General features: G+C 32.2%; 1 protein-coding gene across 1 annotated transcript in view; it reads right to left on the reverse strand.

Moving 5' to 3' along the window:
- Window positions 1-207: 207 nt before the first annotated feature.
- The window catches only part of LOC100575043, a gene marked incomplete at its 5' end in the record, with an annotated part of 207,893 nt that continues 191,280 nt past the window's right edge, over window positions 208-16,820 (reverse strand). Inside the window, one exon of the mRNA XM_029487337.1 lies at window positions 208-6,138. Within this exon, the coding sequence (XP_029343197.1) occupies window positions 4,776-6,138 (1,363 nt within the window). The remainder of the gene's footprint in view (window positions 6,139-16,820) is intronic.

Below are 16,820 nucleotides of genomic sequence, written 5' to 3' on the forward strand. Positions count from 1 at the left end.
TTTTTTTGCACACAAGTCGTATTTTTTATCTTAAACACCACATAATACATTCATATTAATACTAGTTATAGTTTTTTTTTCCAAATAATTATTATAGAAAATATAATAACACAATATTTACAATGAATTGACTATAATAATAATATGGTAAAATTATTTTATACAATTTACAAACAAATATTCGTCTGTTTTCCAACGAATATTTATAATAGCAATATATAATATATAACAACAATAATAAAAAACAATTTGTGATTTTATATATTTGTTTTGTAAATTGTTTATGGATATTTATCATCTTGCTCCATTATACACGTATGAATATATTGTATGAGTACGACTTTTCGACAATATTGCGACTATCTGACGACGATGACGGACCGGAAATGGAAAATATTATTGTCATTTTCACGCGGAAGTTACACGCTGCAACCCACACGGGACAGGACCGCATTTTACTCGTACGGACGATAAGACTCAATGTTGTCCCGGAAGGAAAAAAATCACAATAAGGGTCTGTCGTCGGCAGACCGCTTCTGTAGTTAAAGGTTAGGTTTTCCGGACGGCGGCACGGAAGTTCCGCCTTCTTCGGGTTATTTATCTTATGGGCGTACTTTTAATATACATATATATTATATTATATCATATTATATTTATACCTACATATTCCCATCGCTTCGTGTGTGCATCTACCCCACCTGCCTACTTACCGATATCATATATAGGTACGTATGTCGACAACGTAACGCTATCGTCACTAGTCTCAATGAGATTTTACATGGAAGAGATCATATTAATAAATTGTATTATTATAATGACGTGGACATTTTTATGCTGTCGCGTTTTCGTACGATTTTGGTTAATATACCGGTTTACTTAATCGGTCGAAAAGTCGTCCATATTTTTACAAAATAATATTCGTGTAATACCGTTGATTTGAAAGGTAATGGTTTTTAAATCAGGGTTGTGCAAACTTGTAAACGTAAAACACACACACACACACACACACACACACACACACACACACACACACACACACACACACACACACACACACACACACACACACACACAAACACAGGCTAGCCGTATAATATTATAGGTATGTTATAATTTTACGATTCTGAAGAAACTGAGAAGTTAGAAACAAAGGGACGGCATGAACGAAATTATAGGTATAGTTAAAATAATTATAGTGACATTTAATTACGTTCCAAACGTATCATTTATAATGATAATTAGTTAGGTAACAATTGTTTTGTCTGTGCCCTTTTCTTATAATCTTATTTGAAAATTCTTGTGTATGTAACTGCATATTGTTCAATAGTTTCCATAAAAGTCCTTGTTTAATTTAATATTTTCCGAGCAATAGATTTCGTTTACACATTTATTACTATTTTAGTTTTTGTGATGTTTATACTCATCGCACAGATAACGGAACTAGCCACTAGGTACCTAATGAATTGTCAAATCGTATGGTTTTTTTTTTATTATGTACGATATGTACCAAATTTACATTGAAAACTGTTCTTGGATAGGAAATTTATAAGTTCTTATTATGACTGAATATTAAGAATGAGTATACAACTTAACGGTGTATTAGAATTGTGGTATAAGGGGATGATTGTACTGGTAAACATTCAAATTTTTTGGCATATAACCCCGAGTCAAACTTGGTTATTATATCAATTCGAAAAGTATGAGTATTATGGTAAAATAAATACATTGTTGTATTTATACAACAACCTTTGTTTAACAAACATGAGGGTCAAATACGTATAAACGTATAGTTCAATCTGCGATCAGATCACACGAAAATCCTGTTTGAAAAATACTGATATTCCATTCATGACTAATAACTATAATAACCCAGTCATAGTACCTAGTTAAGAATTTTAGATGTTCAATATTTTCTATTTCAATTGTTAAGCACTGTGCTATATGGAATATTTTATTAAATAATATATTATAATAATGATAGGACCTAACAGTGCATAAAACCGTACATGGTCCACACGATTGGACTAATAACACCGGCGCGGCGTCATCGAAAAGTGCATTAGTATGCATCATGCATGACGTAAAGAGTCGAGAAAAACAGACAGCTGGTGTGAAAACGGTCATGGTGAAATTACAGTGCTGTCGTGGAAATGGTAGTGATGAGGGGTGAGAGGAAATAATAAAAATCCACAGGTAATACGACAGTAATATTATTATTAAAAACCGTACCGAACGATCACCGCGTTATTGCATCGCGGTGTCTGCAGGATACTGCAGCGCCCGTCATAATAACATTATTATATGTCTGCGCTCTAGTCTCGAATTAATTTTCTTTTTAAATCCACTCTCTCGCAAGTGTCGGATAAACATTTTCTCGGCAATAAATCATTTCAAACGCGATTAATTACTGTACACGCGCGAGGACTGCAATATATTACGGAACGGAATGATTTTTTTGTGTTTTTTTTTACACAGACTACATTATTATTACCCCACCAAAAGAATACTCGAATATTCTAAAACGGTTTATTCGCTGCAAACAAACATCGGCCTGCTGTATTGTGGAAAAGAGATTGATATGTTTTATCGTTTGTCTCGAGTACCCTCGTCACGCCCGCCCATGAACCGCCGCAAAGCCGGTCCGTATTTCAAAACGAACAACAACGAAAACAACAACAACAACACTGTACTCTAAAGCGATAACGGTCGCTGCAGCAATAAATAAGAATTAAAAATGAAAATCGTTTGTATATTTAAAAAACTGATCTGTTTGAAAGGGACATCGAACATATTTTTTGCTCGTACAGCAATCAATAATAATATTTAATATTATATTGAAGGCAGGAGTAGGATACGATCGAAGCGACAGATGGTGTGAAAATTCATTAAACTATAGACAACCACTTGTATCAACGAGTTTAATATAGCCATAGGTAGGAGAGTTAGTTAAAATAATTAACCTGAGTTAAGTTAACATCAGTGACAACGAGATAGTTAGAAGTTAATGATTGACAAATAATAAAATTAACTTGCTGAGTTCAAACTTAATAAGGAAAAAAATAAAAAAATAAATCTACTTTTTATTTAGTGCACTGATCACAAAAATAGTACTTACTTTGTCCCTATCTATATATTATATACCTAATGTTATTTTATCAAGAAACATAACAGAAAGATTTATAATTATTACTAACCATAACTATTATAGTATTAGATTATTTTATTTTAAACCGTGTATACAGACAAACACTATTTTCTAATTAATGTACAAAACCTTACATTTCAAATTTTGTTTAAATTAAATATTGATTTGATGGATTATTTTCAAATCAACTGAAAAAGCTAAGTTATTTCAATAGTCTGTTAATCTAGTTAAGTTCCTAAGTTGCAACTAATTAGGTAAGTTAAAATGAAATTAACTGTTTAAATAATTAAACTAGCTTACTTTTGGATATTAGGTGCATAGAAATTGTGTTCATTTTATTAACATGTAAATAAATTCGGTGACCTTAAATCGCCTTAAAAGGTAAACTCGATTGAAATACTGTGCAACGGTTTTTGACACGTCACGAATAGTGAAAAATATATTAAATTTATACATTCTCACATTTTAATAATTAAGGTACGACGTCTATTATAATAATAATAGATACAAAAAACACGGATTTCACTAAATTGTTTAGTAGTTTTGCGTATTTATTTGCTAGAGGGAAGTTAAATTTGTCGATTATACCTATTAATATGTCATTATGACATTTTACGAGAAATTCGACCGCGTATTGTATAGAAGAATGAAGTAATATATTACGAATATGGTTTTTTTGGACGTTTCTTTACGCGAGTACCTAGACGTGTTATTGCAAAGTGATTTTTAAAACACTCGATTTATTATGAAATAAAAATGATTGACTATTTTCAATGTATGGTTTGAAATATTCGTACTTGCTGTTTTTTCGAAAAATGTTTTTAATTCAATTTATTTGAGATAGTTTTTAGATTAGATATAGTTCGAAACAAACATTAATTGAATAATCCATATTTAAATATTATAGTAATATCCAATAAGTCAATGAGATGCCCATGGTGATTGAAGAGCAATTCTGATTTTTTTTGCACTACTTAACTTGTCTTAACATTTTTTGGAAAAATATACTCTGTTCAGAATCTTATCTCGGCGGCATACTTGTGCCCATGGGCATGGACATGACCCTTGGTTAAACGACATAACTCTACGCGCTGCCATAGTGCGGGGACGGCGTCTGACCGTCGTGGAACGAACATTTGTCGCTGCCGAGGTATGATCTCATTCTGAACAGAGTATATTGTTGATAGCTGTGAATCTCCGCCCTTCGCAATTCTTGAATGTTTATTTATTTTTAAAACCTTCCAGTTGAAGTCATAATATTCAACAGTTTAAATATATTTAACAGTGTGTCTCTATACTCTATAGTCTATGCTTGTATTCACGAATGAATTGTTCACAGCATGTAAACTGTCGTGTCAGGTCCAAAGTTGAGGTCGGCTCAACTATTGAAATATGCTGGTTTATCATGGTAGATTAATGATACCGATATGACAATATTATCATGATTACAACGGCCGATTAAAATACAATATAAGGCACACGACACGGCAGATGAGCCAGCTGTGATCTTGGCTTGAGAGATTTTGATGGTACCGCGGGATACCATGACTGTGGTGACCGCCGGTAACTGGGAACAAGGCAGGTAGTGAGATGTGTGTGTGTGTGCATGGTGGGAATTCAGGACCTAAGTTCAGACCTTCCTGGCGGGTGGTGGAGGTGGCCACGAATGCCGCTTGCTGCGGCTGCGGTACTTGCACATAAGCACCCGCTTGAACGCCTGCCGGAACACCTTGTTGAATATGGTGTAGAACACCGGGTTGACCATGGAACTGGCGTAGCCCAGCCACGTGACCAGGTCGATGAGGCCCTTGCTGATGTCGGCCTCGCAGTTCGGGCACACGGACGGCAGCAGGTTGAGCGCGAAGAACGGTGTCCAGAGGAACACGAACGTGAAGAACACGACGCCCAAAACCTTGGTGGCCTTCTGCTCTAGCCGAATGATGCGGCCGTGACGGTACGAGTTGCGGATCATGACGCTTGACCGGCTCGCGTTGTTCGACCGCTGTGGCGACGTTTGCTGCTGCTGTCGCGACGGCAGGCCCAGCGTGGACCCATACCGGACCAGTGGCGAGTGACGTTTTCCAGTGGCTGATGTCGTGTTCGCGGTCGGCGTCTGCTTGCGTATCGGCTTTTGCGTCATGGCCCGGCGCAACGGTTGGCCGACTCCCGCGGCCACCGCTAACGTCGTCGTCTTGGACGCGTTAGACGCAGCCGACCACACGGTCAGTGTGTCGACACGCGTGGCCGTCTTCTGTTGTTGCTGCTGCTGCTGCTGTGGATGTCTTTGAGGTAGCGGCGTCGTCTGTGCTGGTTGTGCCGCCAAGACCGGCGACGAGGACGGTGACGTCACTGATGCCGCTGTCACATTTTGGGTGCCAGAACCACCACCGTTCGCGGACGCAGAACGTCCACGCCGCTGCCGTCGACGAGGCGGCGGTGGCAGCAGACAGATCTCTTCGTCTAGACCTGGTTTTCGTTGGTATTCCTGTTTGAGCAGCGTCCCTACGATTTTTGGCCCACTGTCCACAGCTGTCGTCCCAGTGACGTCTGATGAGGTGGGCCCGGTGCGGTTCCTGGTCAGTTCGTCCTCGTGAAAGCTCCGGACTCGAGCGGGTCGGCCCTGGTGGTGGTGGTGGTGGTGCTGCTGTTCATGGTGCGAATGGTGGTGGTATGGGTGTGTGTGGTGGTGATGGTGCAGATGGCGATGGCGATTGGGACCGTCGAAGCGCCGGCGCATCGACTCGTGCAACGTGCCCGACCGTCGCCGCCGTCGTCGTCGCTGCCGCTTGGCCCGCCTACACCGTGGCGTCCCGGTGCAAGTGGATGCGTCTTCTGAGCACATTGAATCGCAAGCACCTCCTCTTTCTACTTCTACTTCTTCTACTTCTTCTTCTTCTTCTTCTTCTTCATAATCGTCTTCTTCGTCGTCCATGTCGTCAACGTTACATAAACCATAGTCGTCGTCGTCCAGGACACCTCCGTTGTCCGACAATCTGTAGATAAAACGAAAAATAAATCATTAGAAATTGATAAACGTAGTAACCATTTCATAAAGCTAATATATTTTTATTATACGAGATCCTTCTTATTTCTACTCATGTTTTATCACGTTGGTTACAATCGTGAACATCGTTCATATCGTCACTATTAATACATCAGACACGTTATGGGCTTATAACTATCAGAAGAATAAGCTATCGAGGTGATATAAGTATCGTTACGAAGCATTGAGCATACCCGAGTGAAGATGTTGATACTTACTATTGTACTAGATAAACTTTGTTAGTAAGTGCTACCAGTCCTGTAAAGTATTTAAGTAAAAGTATTTGAGTAAAAGTATTCAAATACTTTTTTAAGTATTGAATAACTTTTTAAATACTTTCAGCATGAAGTATTTTGAATGGTATTTTAAATACTTTTTTTTGTATTAAGTACTTTTTGGTATTGAATACTTTGGTTTTTTATTTCGAACATTTTATTTTTATTCGAAATAATTGGTTGGAAAAATATTATTGTCAACTATAATAATAGAATAATAGTTTTATTTAATATTCTGTATTTCTGTGTTAGCCGAAGCCCAAAGGTTTGTGAAAACCAGATTTCTAAAAAAAGTTATTGAATATTGAATAAAAATATTCCCTTTAAAACTATTAGATAACTATTAGATTATATATAGAATAGATCCCACTTTAAAAACCAAAAGTACTTGAAAAGTATTCCAAATACTTTTTCAAAGTATTTGAGTAGTATCTTAAATACTTAAAAAAAATGTATTTGAGTATTTGATCAAGTACTTTTTAAAAGTTTTCTTTATAGGACTGCGTGCTACCGAACCAAGTGTTTCCCTTTTTATGAAAAGATAATTTTGTTTATCGTGGCAGGATGGAACAAATTAAAAATCTTAATCATTTATTAATCAGCCTGTAATGTAGTCTTTAATTCTACTCTTGTAATAGAAATGTGTGAATGACTCCACTTCGAAAAATCCAAACTCATAAATTTACAATTTTTTGTATTGATCGGTTGAAGCTATTCTATAATTTTGAAGTGGATACCTCTAGGCCAGTTTTTTTTAAACCACATGAGAAACCGACAGAATTAGTAGGGGAATGTATGATGTACGAGTATATAAATTAATTTATGTGGTTTAGCGAAAATTTGTGGTATTCAGACTAGTTTAGAAAGTGTTTGTACGCCTATTACTGTGCGTAGATTGATTTACTGAAAGAATTGAAAGGTGTTAATAAGATTTTAGTAATACCCCAAAATTGTATGCCATACTGCAATATAATAGTATATTTATTTATACATTAGATTCTTCGTTTCTATTATTCTCTGCAAATGTTTATCAAGATACCTGAAAGTGTCATTCTAATTATAAAATGTTGAAGAGAGTAGGGACTAAGATACTGATAATTGAAAAAAAATGTATTTTAATAAGCTTTTAAGAATTAATATTTTACAATTTTTAATTACATTAATAGTGTATATTTTATCAAAATTAACGGTATTAAAATATTCAAATACGAAAAAAATATTCAATACGGCCGAATTAAAAATTCACTAACCCCAAAAAATATTATTAATGTTATTTAACTACTGACTTCAGTAATGGACTATCATTGGGTAATACAAATGAAAACATTTCCAAAAAAATAAATATATAACAATGTATAATAATAGTTAAATGTATGCCTACAAAATAAACTTTTATCAAATAGGTATATAAATAAGTCAATATTATTTCTTAACATAGGTAATATAACAAGTAGGTATTAAAATTGATTATTTTGATACTGGTTATATTTATTTATTTATCTTATGACTACTGGACTTAGAGCTGTTCGATTAATTTTTTTACCACTCGATTATTAATTTCCCATTTTATCGATTATTTCGATTAATCGAAAATTAATAATCAAACCAAAATTCGATTTTATAACGACTAATAATTAATCGATCACCAATTTTTTCAATGACTGATTAACCGATTAATCGATTTTTTTTTAATGAAGATTAGTGTGATGGTGTAAAGTAAACACAGACCCACTCAAAATGGAATAGAGTACAAAATTCCCAAAGTGCTAAAAATAGAAGTTCATTCGAACCGTCAAAACAACGATTAGTCATCTTGTTTATTCGAAAAATTCGATTAATTGATTAATTGGAAATTCGATTACCTACTTGATTAATCGAATTTAGTTTATTTGGCGATTAATCGAATTTTATGAAATCTGTAAAATAATCGAAAAAAAAAAATAATCGTCGTAATAATCGATTAATCGAAATAATCGAACAGCCCTACTACTGGTTATATTAAGATTATCGTTAAGGTTGCATATAAGGCACGAGCGTAGTTTTATTTTTTAAATATAATTTTGTCTGCATATCATAAATTTATGTCGGTTATTGTAAACGACTCATATACTTAAAGTTGATAAGAGTTTGTGTTGTGTTCACCTACGGGTAAATAATCTAGTTATTGGCATCAGTTTTAAAAAGTAGTTTAATGATGACAGCGACGAAGATTATAAGGTTTATTGAGATTTAGAAAATAATGGGAACAATTTAAGGTTAACGGTTTATCGCTATTATTATTGAAATATGGAAGGAGATAGTTTAATACATATCTTTAGATGTTTAGTCATATGATTTGAAATTAAAGTAATGTATTTTCAGTTAATTTTACTTCTCTAATACTAGAAGAGATATTTTCAAACACTATCAATGCTATTACATGTGCCATCTATTTTAGTGACACATACAAATGTCATAATATTTCTACTATAAACTATAATGTACAACTAAAAAAGCACGAACATAATAATTATTGTAAAACCATTAGATTTTTTTCCCACACCTACTGTAAATAAAAAAATTCTTTATTATCTATTTTTCATGCTACATTTAGTACAATAATTATATCAGTTAAGCCAAGACGTTCAACACTATTAAATCATGTAACTATAGTCTTTGGATGACATATTATTAGCTAATCTTAACAACACAGTATAAGTATCTATAAATTACGTTATTAGTTATATAGTTTTCTTTTTTTAAAAAATCATTATTCAATTGGGAATTAAACAGGCTCCAAAAAATGTATGATCTTGCAAATTTAAACTTTTGAATTTTTTGAAATAATATTGAGAACAGAACTTAATGTTTTACTAATAGTATTTATTTTTATACAGCAGCGGATATATTATAGGTTGTCAATTAGATACAATAGTTAGTAAACGTTGGCGTTAAAAAAACAACAATTATATATATTTTTCTGAACATTAACACAAAATACGTTCTGATGATTAGATTCGTTGTGTATCATGATGCATTTGCTTGGATTTATTGTCCATGATTTACCTTATTGTTCTTACGTAATGTCCGTATAAATATCCGTCCAATGTCCAAACAGACAAACCGTAGAAATACGTTTTCCAAGTCCTTACATGCTATAAAGCTGATATCCAAACTGTATAATATAGGATGCGTGTAAAATGTCTACTATCACTCGATCTCAAGTTTATGAAAAATATTGCATATTTGTTCGCAAGTATTCTTTACAGCTCACCGACCTCACCGACGGTTCATAGATAAAAATAATAAAAAAAATCTTAGACATTTTTTTACGCTGTCCCCCGGGAACGCTCTAGAACCGAAAAAATCATACACCATACGCGATTGAATTGAATGTAATAAATAAATATATATATATATATATGGGTTTACGGTCGTCTAATCGTCCGGAGAGTACATTTAATATATAAGCGCACCTAGCCTGTATGGCGTACACACACGTGGGCTAAAACAATTGAAATCTGATCAGTTTGTATTTTTTACGGCGCGTATACGAAAACAATAAGTTGAAATTCCTCGTGTTGAAATCGTATACCGTCCAAATTTTATATACTGCGGTGGGCGGTGGCAATAAAACAGGTGGACGCATTTATTTTATGTGTATTTTTTATTTCATATCTCAACGCATGTTTTTACATGGATAACAAACATAATTATCGAATTCGGTGCATTGGAATTTTCAAGTGGGATCCTAATAATTGTATCATGTTGTCGATTAATAGAATATTAACGAAATATAAATAGATACTAACCATAGTATTAAATAATATTGATATATTACTATATTAGTAAACAGACGATGAGAATTTTAAACATAATGCTCGTCGGTCCATTAATATTTAGTTTAGGTACTTATATTAAAGTTTGCATATAATACGTTTTTATATGCAGACTTTTAAACCATTAAATAACTTTCAAACTCGAAGTAGGCACAATGATTTGAAAAAAAACTACAAAAACATATAAAACAAATCTATTAAAAAAAAAATCCAATGTGGTGATTAAATCACCGTCCCTCCTCCTGCTCCCACACATACACACACCATTATTCCTATGATAAATAATGCCTCTGATATCATACAGACTATGTTTCATAAATATGGACGAAATTGAAATGAGTGGTATTTTTTTTTCTGGTTTCGTGGCAGCACTAATTTTACATTTTTTGTTATCCGTTATCCTTTTGATTTGAGATATTTAATGGTTAACGAGATTTGGTGTATTGTGATAATCATAGTGAGTCTTAATGTCGAGCCACACATTTTAGCATTCAAAACGCATTACGAACACAGCGAAAGTGCAGCAGTAACCGTGTGTAGATTTTGATCGATTATGGGCCATGATGGAGGGTTTCCCATTTAAATCTGAGTATATATAGGTACAAGCCATTAGTATATATATTTTTGTAAAAGAAAACTTCTTTAATAAATTATTTGTAAATAATTTCAGTCCATGTTTATGAAACACCCTGTATTTTTTTTACATGTTTCTGAACTTCAAATCCAACATAGCTCTATTTTATGTTTTTAACGTTATTATTAAAATATGATTAAATTTTTATAATTTTTATTAAATACCCACGATTTGTATTATTTTTACCGTAAGTCTCATTCATTACATTCAATAGCGATTGCTTACAAATATACGTAATTATCTTTTGTATATATTTTCATCAATTTATTTCGTGTTTTATTTGGCTCACGGCCGCACATGGTTTCTGTTTGATCATTTCAAAATTTACATGTTACGTCTAAAATAATTTAAATATTTATAAAATTAATTAGTTGTGAAAAGTCAGTGTTTTGTAGTCGAATGCAACTCGTGCCCTATACCCAGCGAAACTTCTTAAAATATACTAAGTGAAAGTTTAAAATTAAAATTACTCGTTCTCAGTTGGTATAATATTATAGTAACAAAAGTATTAATAACTTAAAGCACTTGGCATTGATGAATAATATTTGAAGTCTTAATTCAACTTACAAAAATATGACAATAATTACCCGTTCAACATTTCACATTAGAATATTTTCGTTTAACTGGACAAATTAAATGCTTAGTTTTGATCGAGACTCTGCTATTATTATTTTATGAAAATCGTAATAACGAAAAAGTTATAATACGATATAAGTAAGTACCTATATAATTTTTTTTGCAGTTATAAACATTTTACATTTTATTTTAGGTTTTTAAACGTTTTTATTTTTTATCACATTTTACGGAAACAGTAAAACGCCAAAAGCAATCAAATGTTTAAAAAATAAATGTAGCTATATATATTTATACAGAAGAGATTTGTATTGGGAACGCTAAACAAATTTTAATAACATCTTAACTTTACAAATAATGTTTTGTTTCAAACTTAGACAACATATAATATATATTTATGATTTAATGTTGATCGCGATGCCAATTTTGATAACAGTTTTCGTAATATATTTGAAACGATTTTAATAAATATAATGTTTGAATAAGCTGATATATTGTATATATAGTCAACCCCATTCAGGGAAACCAGAAAATTCCGGTGAAATAAAAGTCAAAACAGTATATTATAATTATTTAATCGTACCTATGAGCAGTTAAATAAGGCATGCCAGTACGCACATAATTATATTTTACAAAACTCGTAACTCATAATTCGCTCGAGTATTAAAATATCGTGAAAAACTAACGTACTTACAAATACATTTGTTTTTCTTTGATTTAAGTTTGTTTGTACTTTGTAAATTGTAGGTCAATTTAAGTATTTAAGTACTATTAAAACAGACAACTCAAATTAATTCTGCTGAACGAAAACTCTCTAAGTTAACGTTTGTAAGACGGAGACACAATACATGCAAGTATGGCGTATCATTATAATATAATACAACACATCATTTCATACTATAGACTTATTTTAGATGTGAACATTTATCACACAAAAGCGGTAAATGAGTAATAATAATATAATAATATGATACCCACACGTACCTAAATTTACGAGCCTTGTTTTTTGCACTATAATAAGCCTATTATAAATAAGCCAGCTATACTTTATATAATAGCCGGTAAATTAATATCAATGATACGCTTTGCAGATGATAATATAGTCTTATTCGCCACATTTTAAAACGATCTACAGACAGCACTTATTTAAATGGATAACATATTTCTAAAATTCAAATTAAATATAAATACGGAAAAAACAAAAGTAATGGTATGTAGTAAACAAAATGAACCAAACATTAATATATTCCTAAAAGGAAAAAGAATAGAACAAATAAATCAATTTCAATATTTAAGAAGCATAATAGATGATGAGGGAAGGTCAAAAAAGGAAACAAAAAGTAGAATAGGGCAAGCAAAAAAGGCATTTCTACTTAAGAGTAAATTACTAACATCAAAAAATGAAGATCTAAGAACGAAGAAACGTTTAATTAAAACATACGTATGGAGTATAGCATTATATGGTTGTGAAACATGGACGTTGAACAAGAAAGATGAAACCACTCTAGAAGCTTTTGAAATGTGGTGTTGGCGTAAAATGGAGAAAATAAAATGGACGGAATTGAAGACAAACGAAGGAGTATTAGATTTAGTCAAAGAGAAAAGAATATTGCTAAATAATTTAGGATCAAGACGATGGCATATGATAGGTTATACGCTAAGACATGATGAAGAACTCCATAGCCTCATACTGGAAGATATGATAGAAGGGAAACGTGGAAGAGGTAGGCCAAGAACGTGTTATATAAGTCAAGTAATCAAAGATGCAAGAGTTGATTCATACAAGCACCTCAAAGACAAAGCACAAGACAGAGAATCATGGAGAAAACATTTATTGTAGACCAATCTACGGATTGAAATGATTGAATACTAAAAAAAAAAAATACTTTATTTCGTGCGATCAGGGTCCTTTGGCGTTAAATTTGTTTTCTATTATAAATTATGAACTAATTATGATAAATAATAAAAACAAAACTAAACGTTACGATTGTTTCGTTCACTCGTTCACACGTCGTGTTATCATTAACGTCCGCGGTAGTGAAATTATTTACTTGATATATTATAATTATTATATTTTCAACAGTCAACGTAGACTCTTCGGGCCAGATTTGTGTTGAAGCGATTTCACGAAAACACTATGATATTATATTATTGTCACGCAAAAAAAAACATTATGACTACCATGGACTAAAATATGATGAGTACCGTGATGACTGCACGTCTGCACAATATAATATTTGATACTCTTTACTGTAATTATTATCAAATTCTTCCCCCCCCCCCTAAAAATTTTCCGATTATGACCACGCGCATCATAATATATTATTATTATTATTTTACATATATAGGTACTATATAAGATCCGTATCCGTATAAGTAATACGCGTACCTATATATTATTTTGTCTGCCATCATAATGATAATTTCAAGGTATTTTCTTTTACATAATAGTATTTTATAATCTCTATATATATAAAAATGGAGACAAAAATGTATAACAATTCATCAATCGAGAACGGCTGGTCCGATTTGGCTCAAATTTTTTTTAAGATGTTCGTAACTACCAGAAGAAGGTTTTTACGAAATACAATTTTAGGAATTCCACCGGAAAGGTAGGAAATCTCAAATCTGTATGTCAAAAATACAACAGTGGCGCAACAGTGCATTATATTATATTGGTTGCTATTGGTTAATCGAGCATGTTTGTTGATTTCATATAATATAAAAATGAATCGCAGAATGTGTTGCTAAGCGCAATAATTCTACTGTACGTGTGTTGTGACTGAACTCCTCTTAGACCGATTTAAATGAATTTTTTTGTATGCGTTTGCGTTTATTCATCTGATTTTAGTGTGGTTAAGTTAGGTTAGGATTTTGTATTAATTGATTATATCAATCCACCATAGGTAGAATACGACAAACTTGGTATAACTTTGATACTTTAGAGTTAAATCATATACTAACGTACATACAGCACGGGGTCCGCGATCTACCGCAGGTAGATTGCCTACCTGGTAATGTACTGCTGCGAATCAGAATTTTTATTCCGGGCAACGGAAAAGTTAAGATTAATTTTGAAACCATACACGGAATATTAAATAACGAATTGAACAAAGTTTGAGTCACATATAGTTGGTACACTTAATAGGCAAAAAAATTCACGGGTTCAGCTAGTAACAATGAGGGATAATCGTAAATTATTACTTTTTTCCGAAGCGACGGAAGAATTTATGAAACTCCGAATGTCGTTATTGTTCCATTCCCATACATACATATAACCTGTATATAATCTTATACCATAGGTATAGTATTATTGATATTATTATGCTGTACTTGCTACGTCTGGTGTTCTTAAAAAGTTCAGTCGTGTCTAAAATATGTTTACTGTTATATATATATATATATTTACATAACAGCATAATAACGTAGTTTATTATTCACGTCGATATTACTGTTTTATATGTATACCTACACTACAATATTATACCAACAGCACGATAAGACTTTACAGGTATTACTGTTATTATATTTTATTTCCTGAGACGGACGGATATTGCTTTTCTCGGAACTCGTAACCGTAAGTGGTTATTAACTGGGTAAGAAGATTCTGACTTTGAAATTGTATCAAGTACGAATACAAATTATTACGCTATAGAACCAGCTATACTCTGAAACCAGCGCGGCGCCGTTCACCTGCTGTTTGTTCATTGTTCACCGAAGAATTCGAAGCAGTGCGCACATTGGAATTTATTTGCTGTATAAGAAAATAAAAGTTACAATATCTAAAGCAAACGATGAACAAATAATTTTTGTTTAAATTTTATTTATAGTCTAGAAATGATTGTGTATACTTTAGTCTCCAATGTAACGATGGTAAACGATTTTGAAACGGACAACTAAACGTTTGAATAGGTAGATAATTTTATATCGATATGAATACTTAAAAAGCCATTAGACACGATTTTTCACTTCAATTGTTACTAAGTTTTCTTTTTTTAGGATTTTTTCTTTCTGAAATATTGAGCGCGAGCAGTGGTGGATTTTCAACATTTATCTGGAAAGGGAAGAGGTGTCCTGAAAAATAATATATATTTCAATGGTACTTACCTATTATTTTTATTTTTATAAATATATAATTGTTGAAAAATTAAAACATTTATCCAATATATTATTTCAGTATGGGTAGGTGGATACATAACCTATTATATAGTATAACCTATTGTATATGATCTAAGAAAATAAGTAATAACCATAATATACCTATATTAGTAGTGTATATAATATAAAATAAATATTTATATCCGTGTCTGGGGGGGGGGGGTCGAGTACCCCTGGACTCCCCCGTAAATCTACCACAGAGCGTGAGCTTAGTAAATTTACGATCTGGCATGTTCAACCATTACGCATAATTTTGTGATTAAAGTTGCATTTCAGTAAAGGAACTTGGAAAAGGTGATTCACAAAACAAAACCTTCGCAGGAAAAGTCTTAACCTAAGTAGGTATTTTACTGGTGTCATGATAACATTCTTTCAAGTTTTTGAATTTAACTAAGGAAAAATACAACACTGAAATCTTGTGGGTATTCGTTTTTAAAATTAATTCTTCACTATCGTCATCGTAAAATTTGATCTGTGGGGGAAGCATAGGGATCAAAATGCCAGAAAATTTCAGGAAAAATTGGGGAAAATGTCGGAAAAAAACGGTTTTTTTCCCAGAGCCTCGAAAAACGTGGACAAATTGGAGAATATTGAAATAATACATTTCCGAAAAAAACCGAAGTTTTCGGAAAATTAAAAAAAAACCGAATTTTCAGAAAATTAAAAAATTTTATTTACATTTAAAAATTAAAATAATCTATGTAAAAAAAATAATTTTAAAAATAGATAACGAAACCTGTCATTGTCATTTCACATTTGCTAATACGGTTATCAATGTATTATTCTATTAAAATTTAAAAATATTAATACGGATATTTCAATATTTGTTCTGAAAATAACGTAGTTCCATATCAAATTGGTATTTATGTGGGAGAGTGTAATTCCCCGAAAATAAATCACCTGTATTTTTAAATTTTAAAAATTGTATACTTATAATATATTGTCTATTTATATTTGTAATAACTAATAACTAATAAGGTATATAGTAACTGGCTGATAGGTTTATAAATTATATTACAGTGACTGGTGAGTGGTGAGTGATGACTAGTAACTATTTGATAGTTTTTATATTTTCGAACTTAGTGAGTTGGTAATAAAATATACTAAATATAAAATAATATCAATAAATAATAAGAAATAACTAATTAGTAAATACTTAATAGTTAGTATTTTA

Source organism: Acyrthosiphon pisum, chromosome A1 (assembly GCF_005508785.2).
Source record: "Acyrthosiphon pisum isolate AL4f chromosome A1, pea_aphid_22Mar2018_4r6ur, whole genome shotgun sequence".
NCBI lineage: Eukaryota > Metazoa > Arthropoda > Insecta > Hemiptera > Aphididae > Acyrthosiphon > Acyrthosiphon pisum.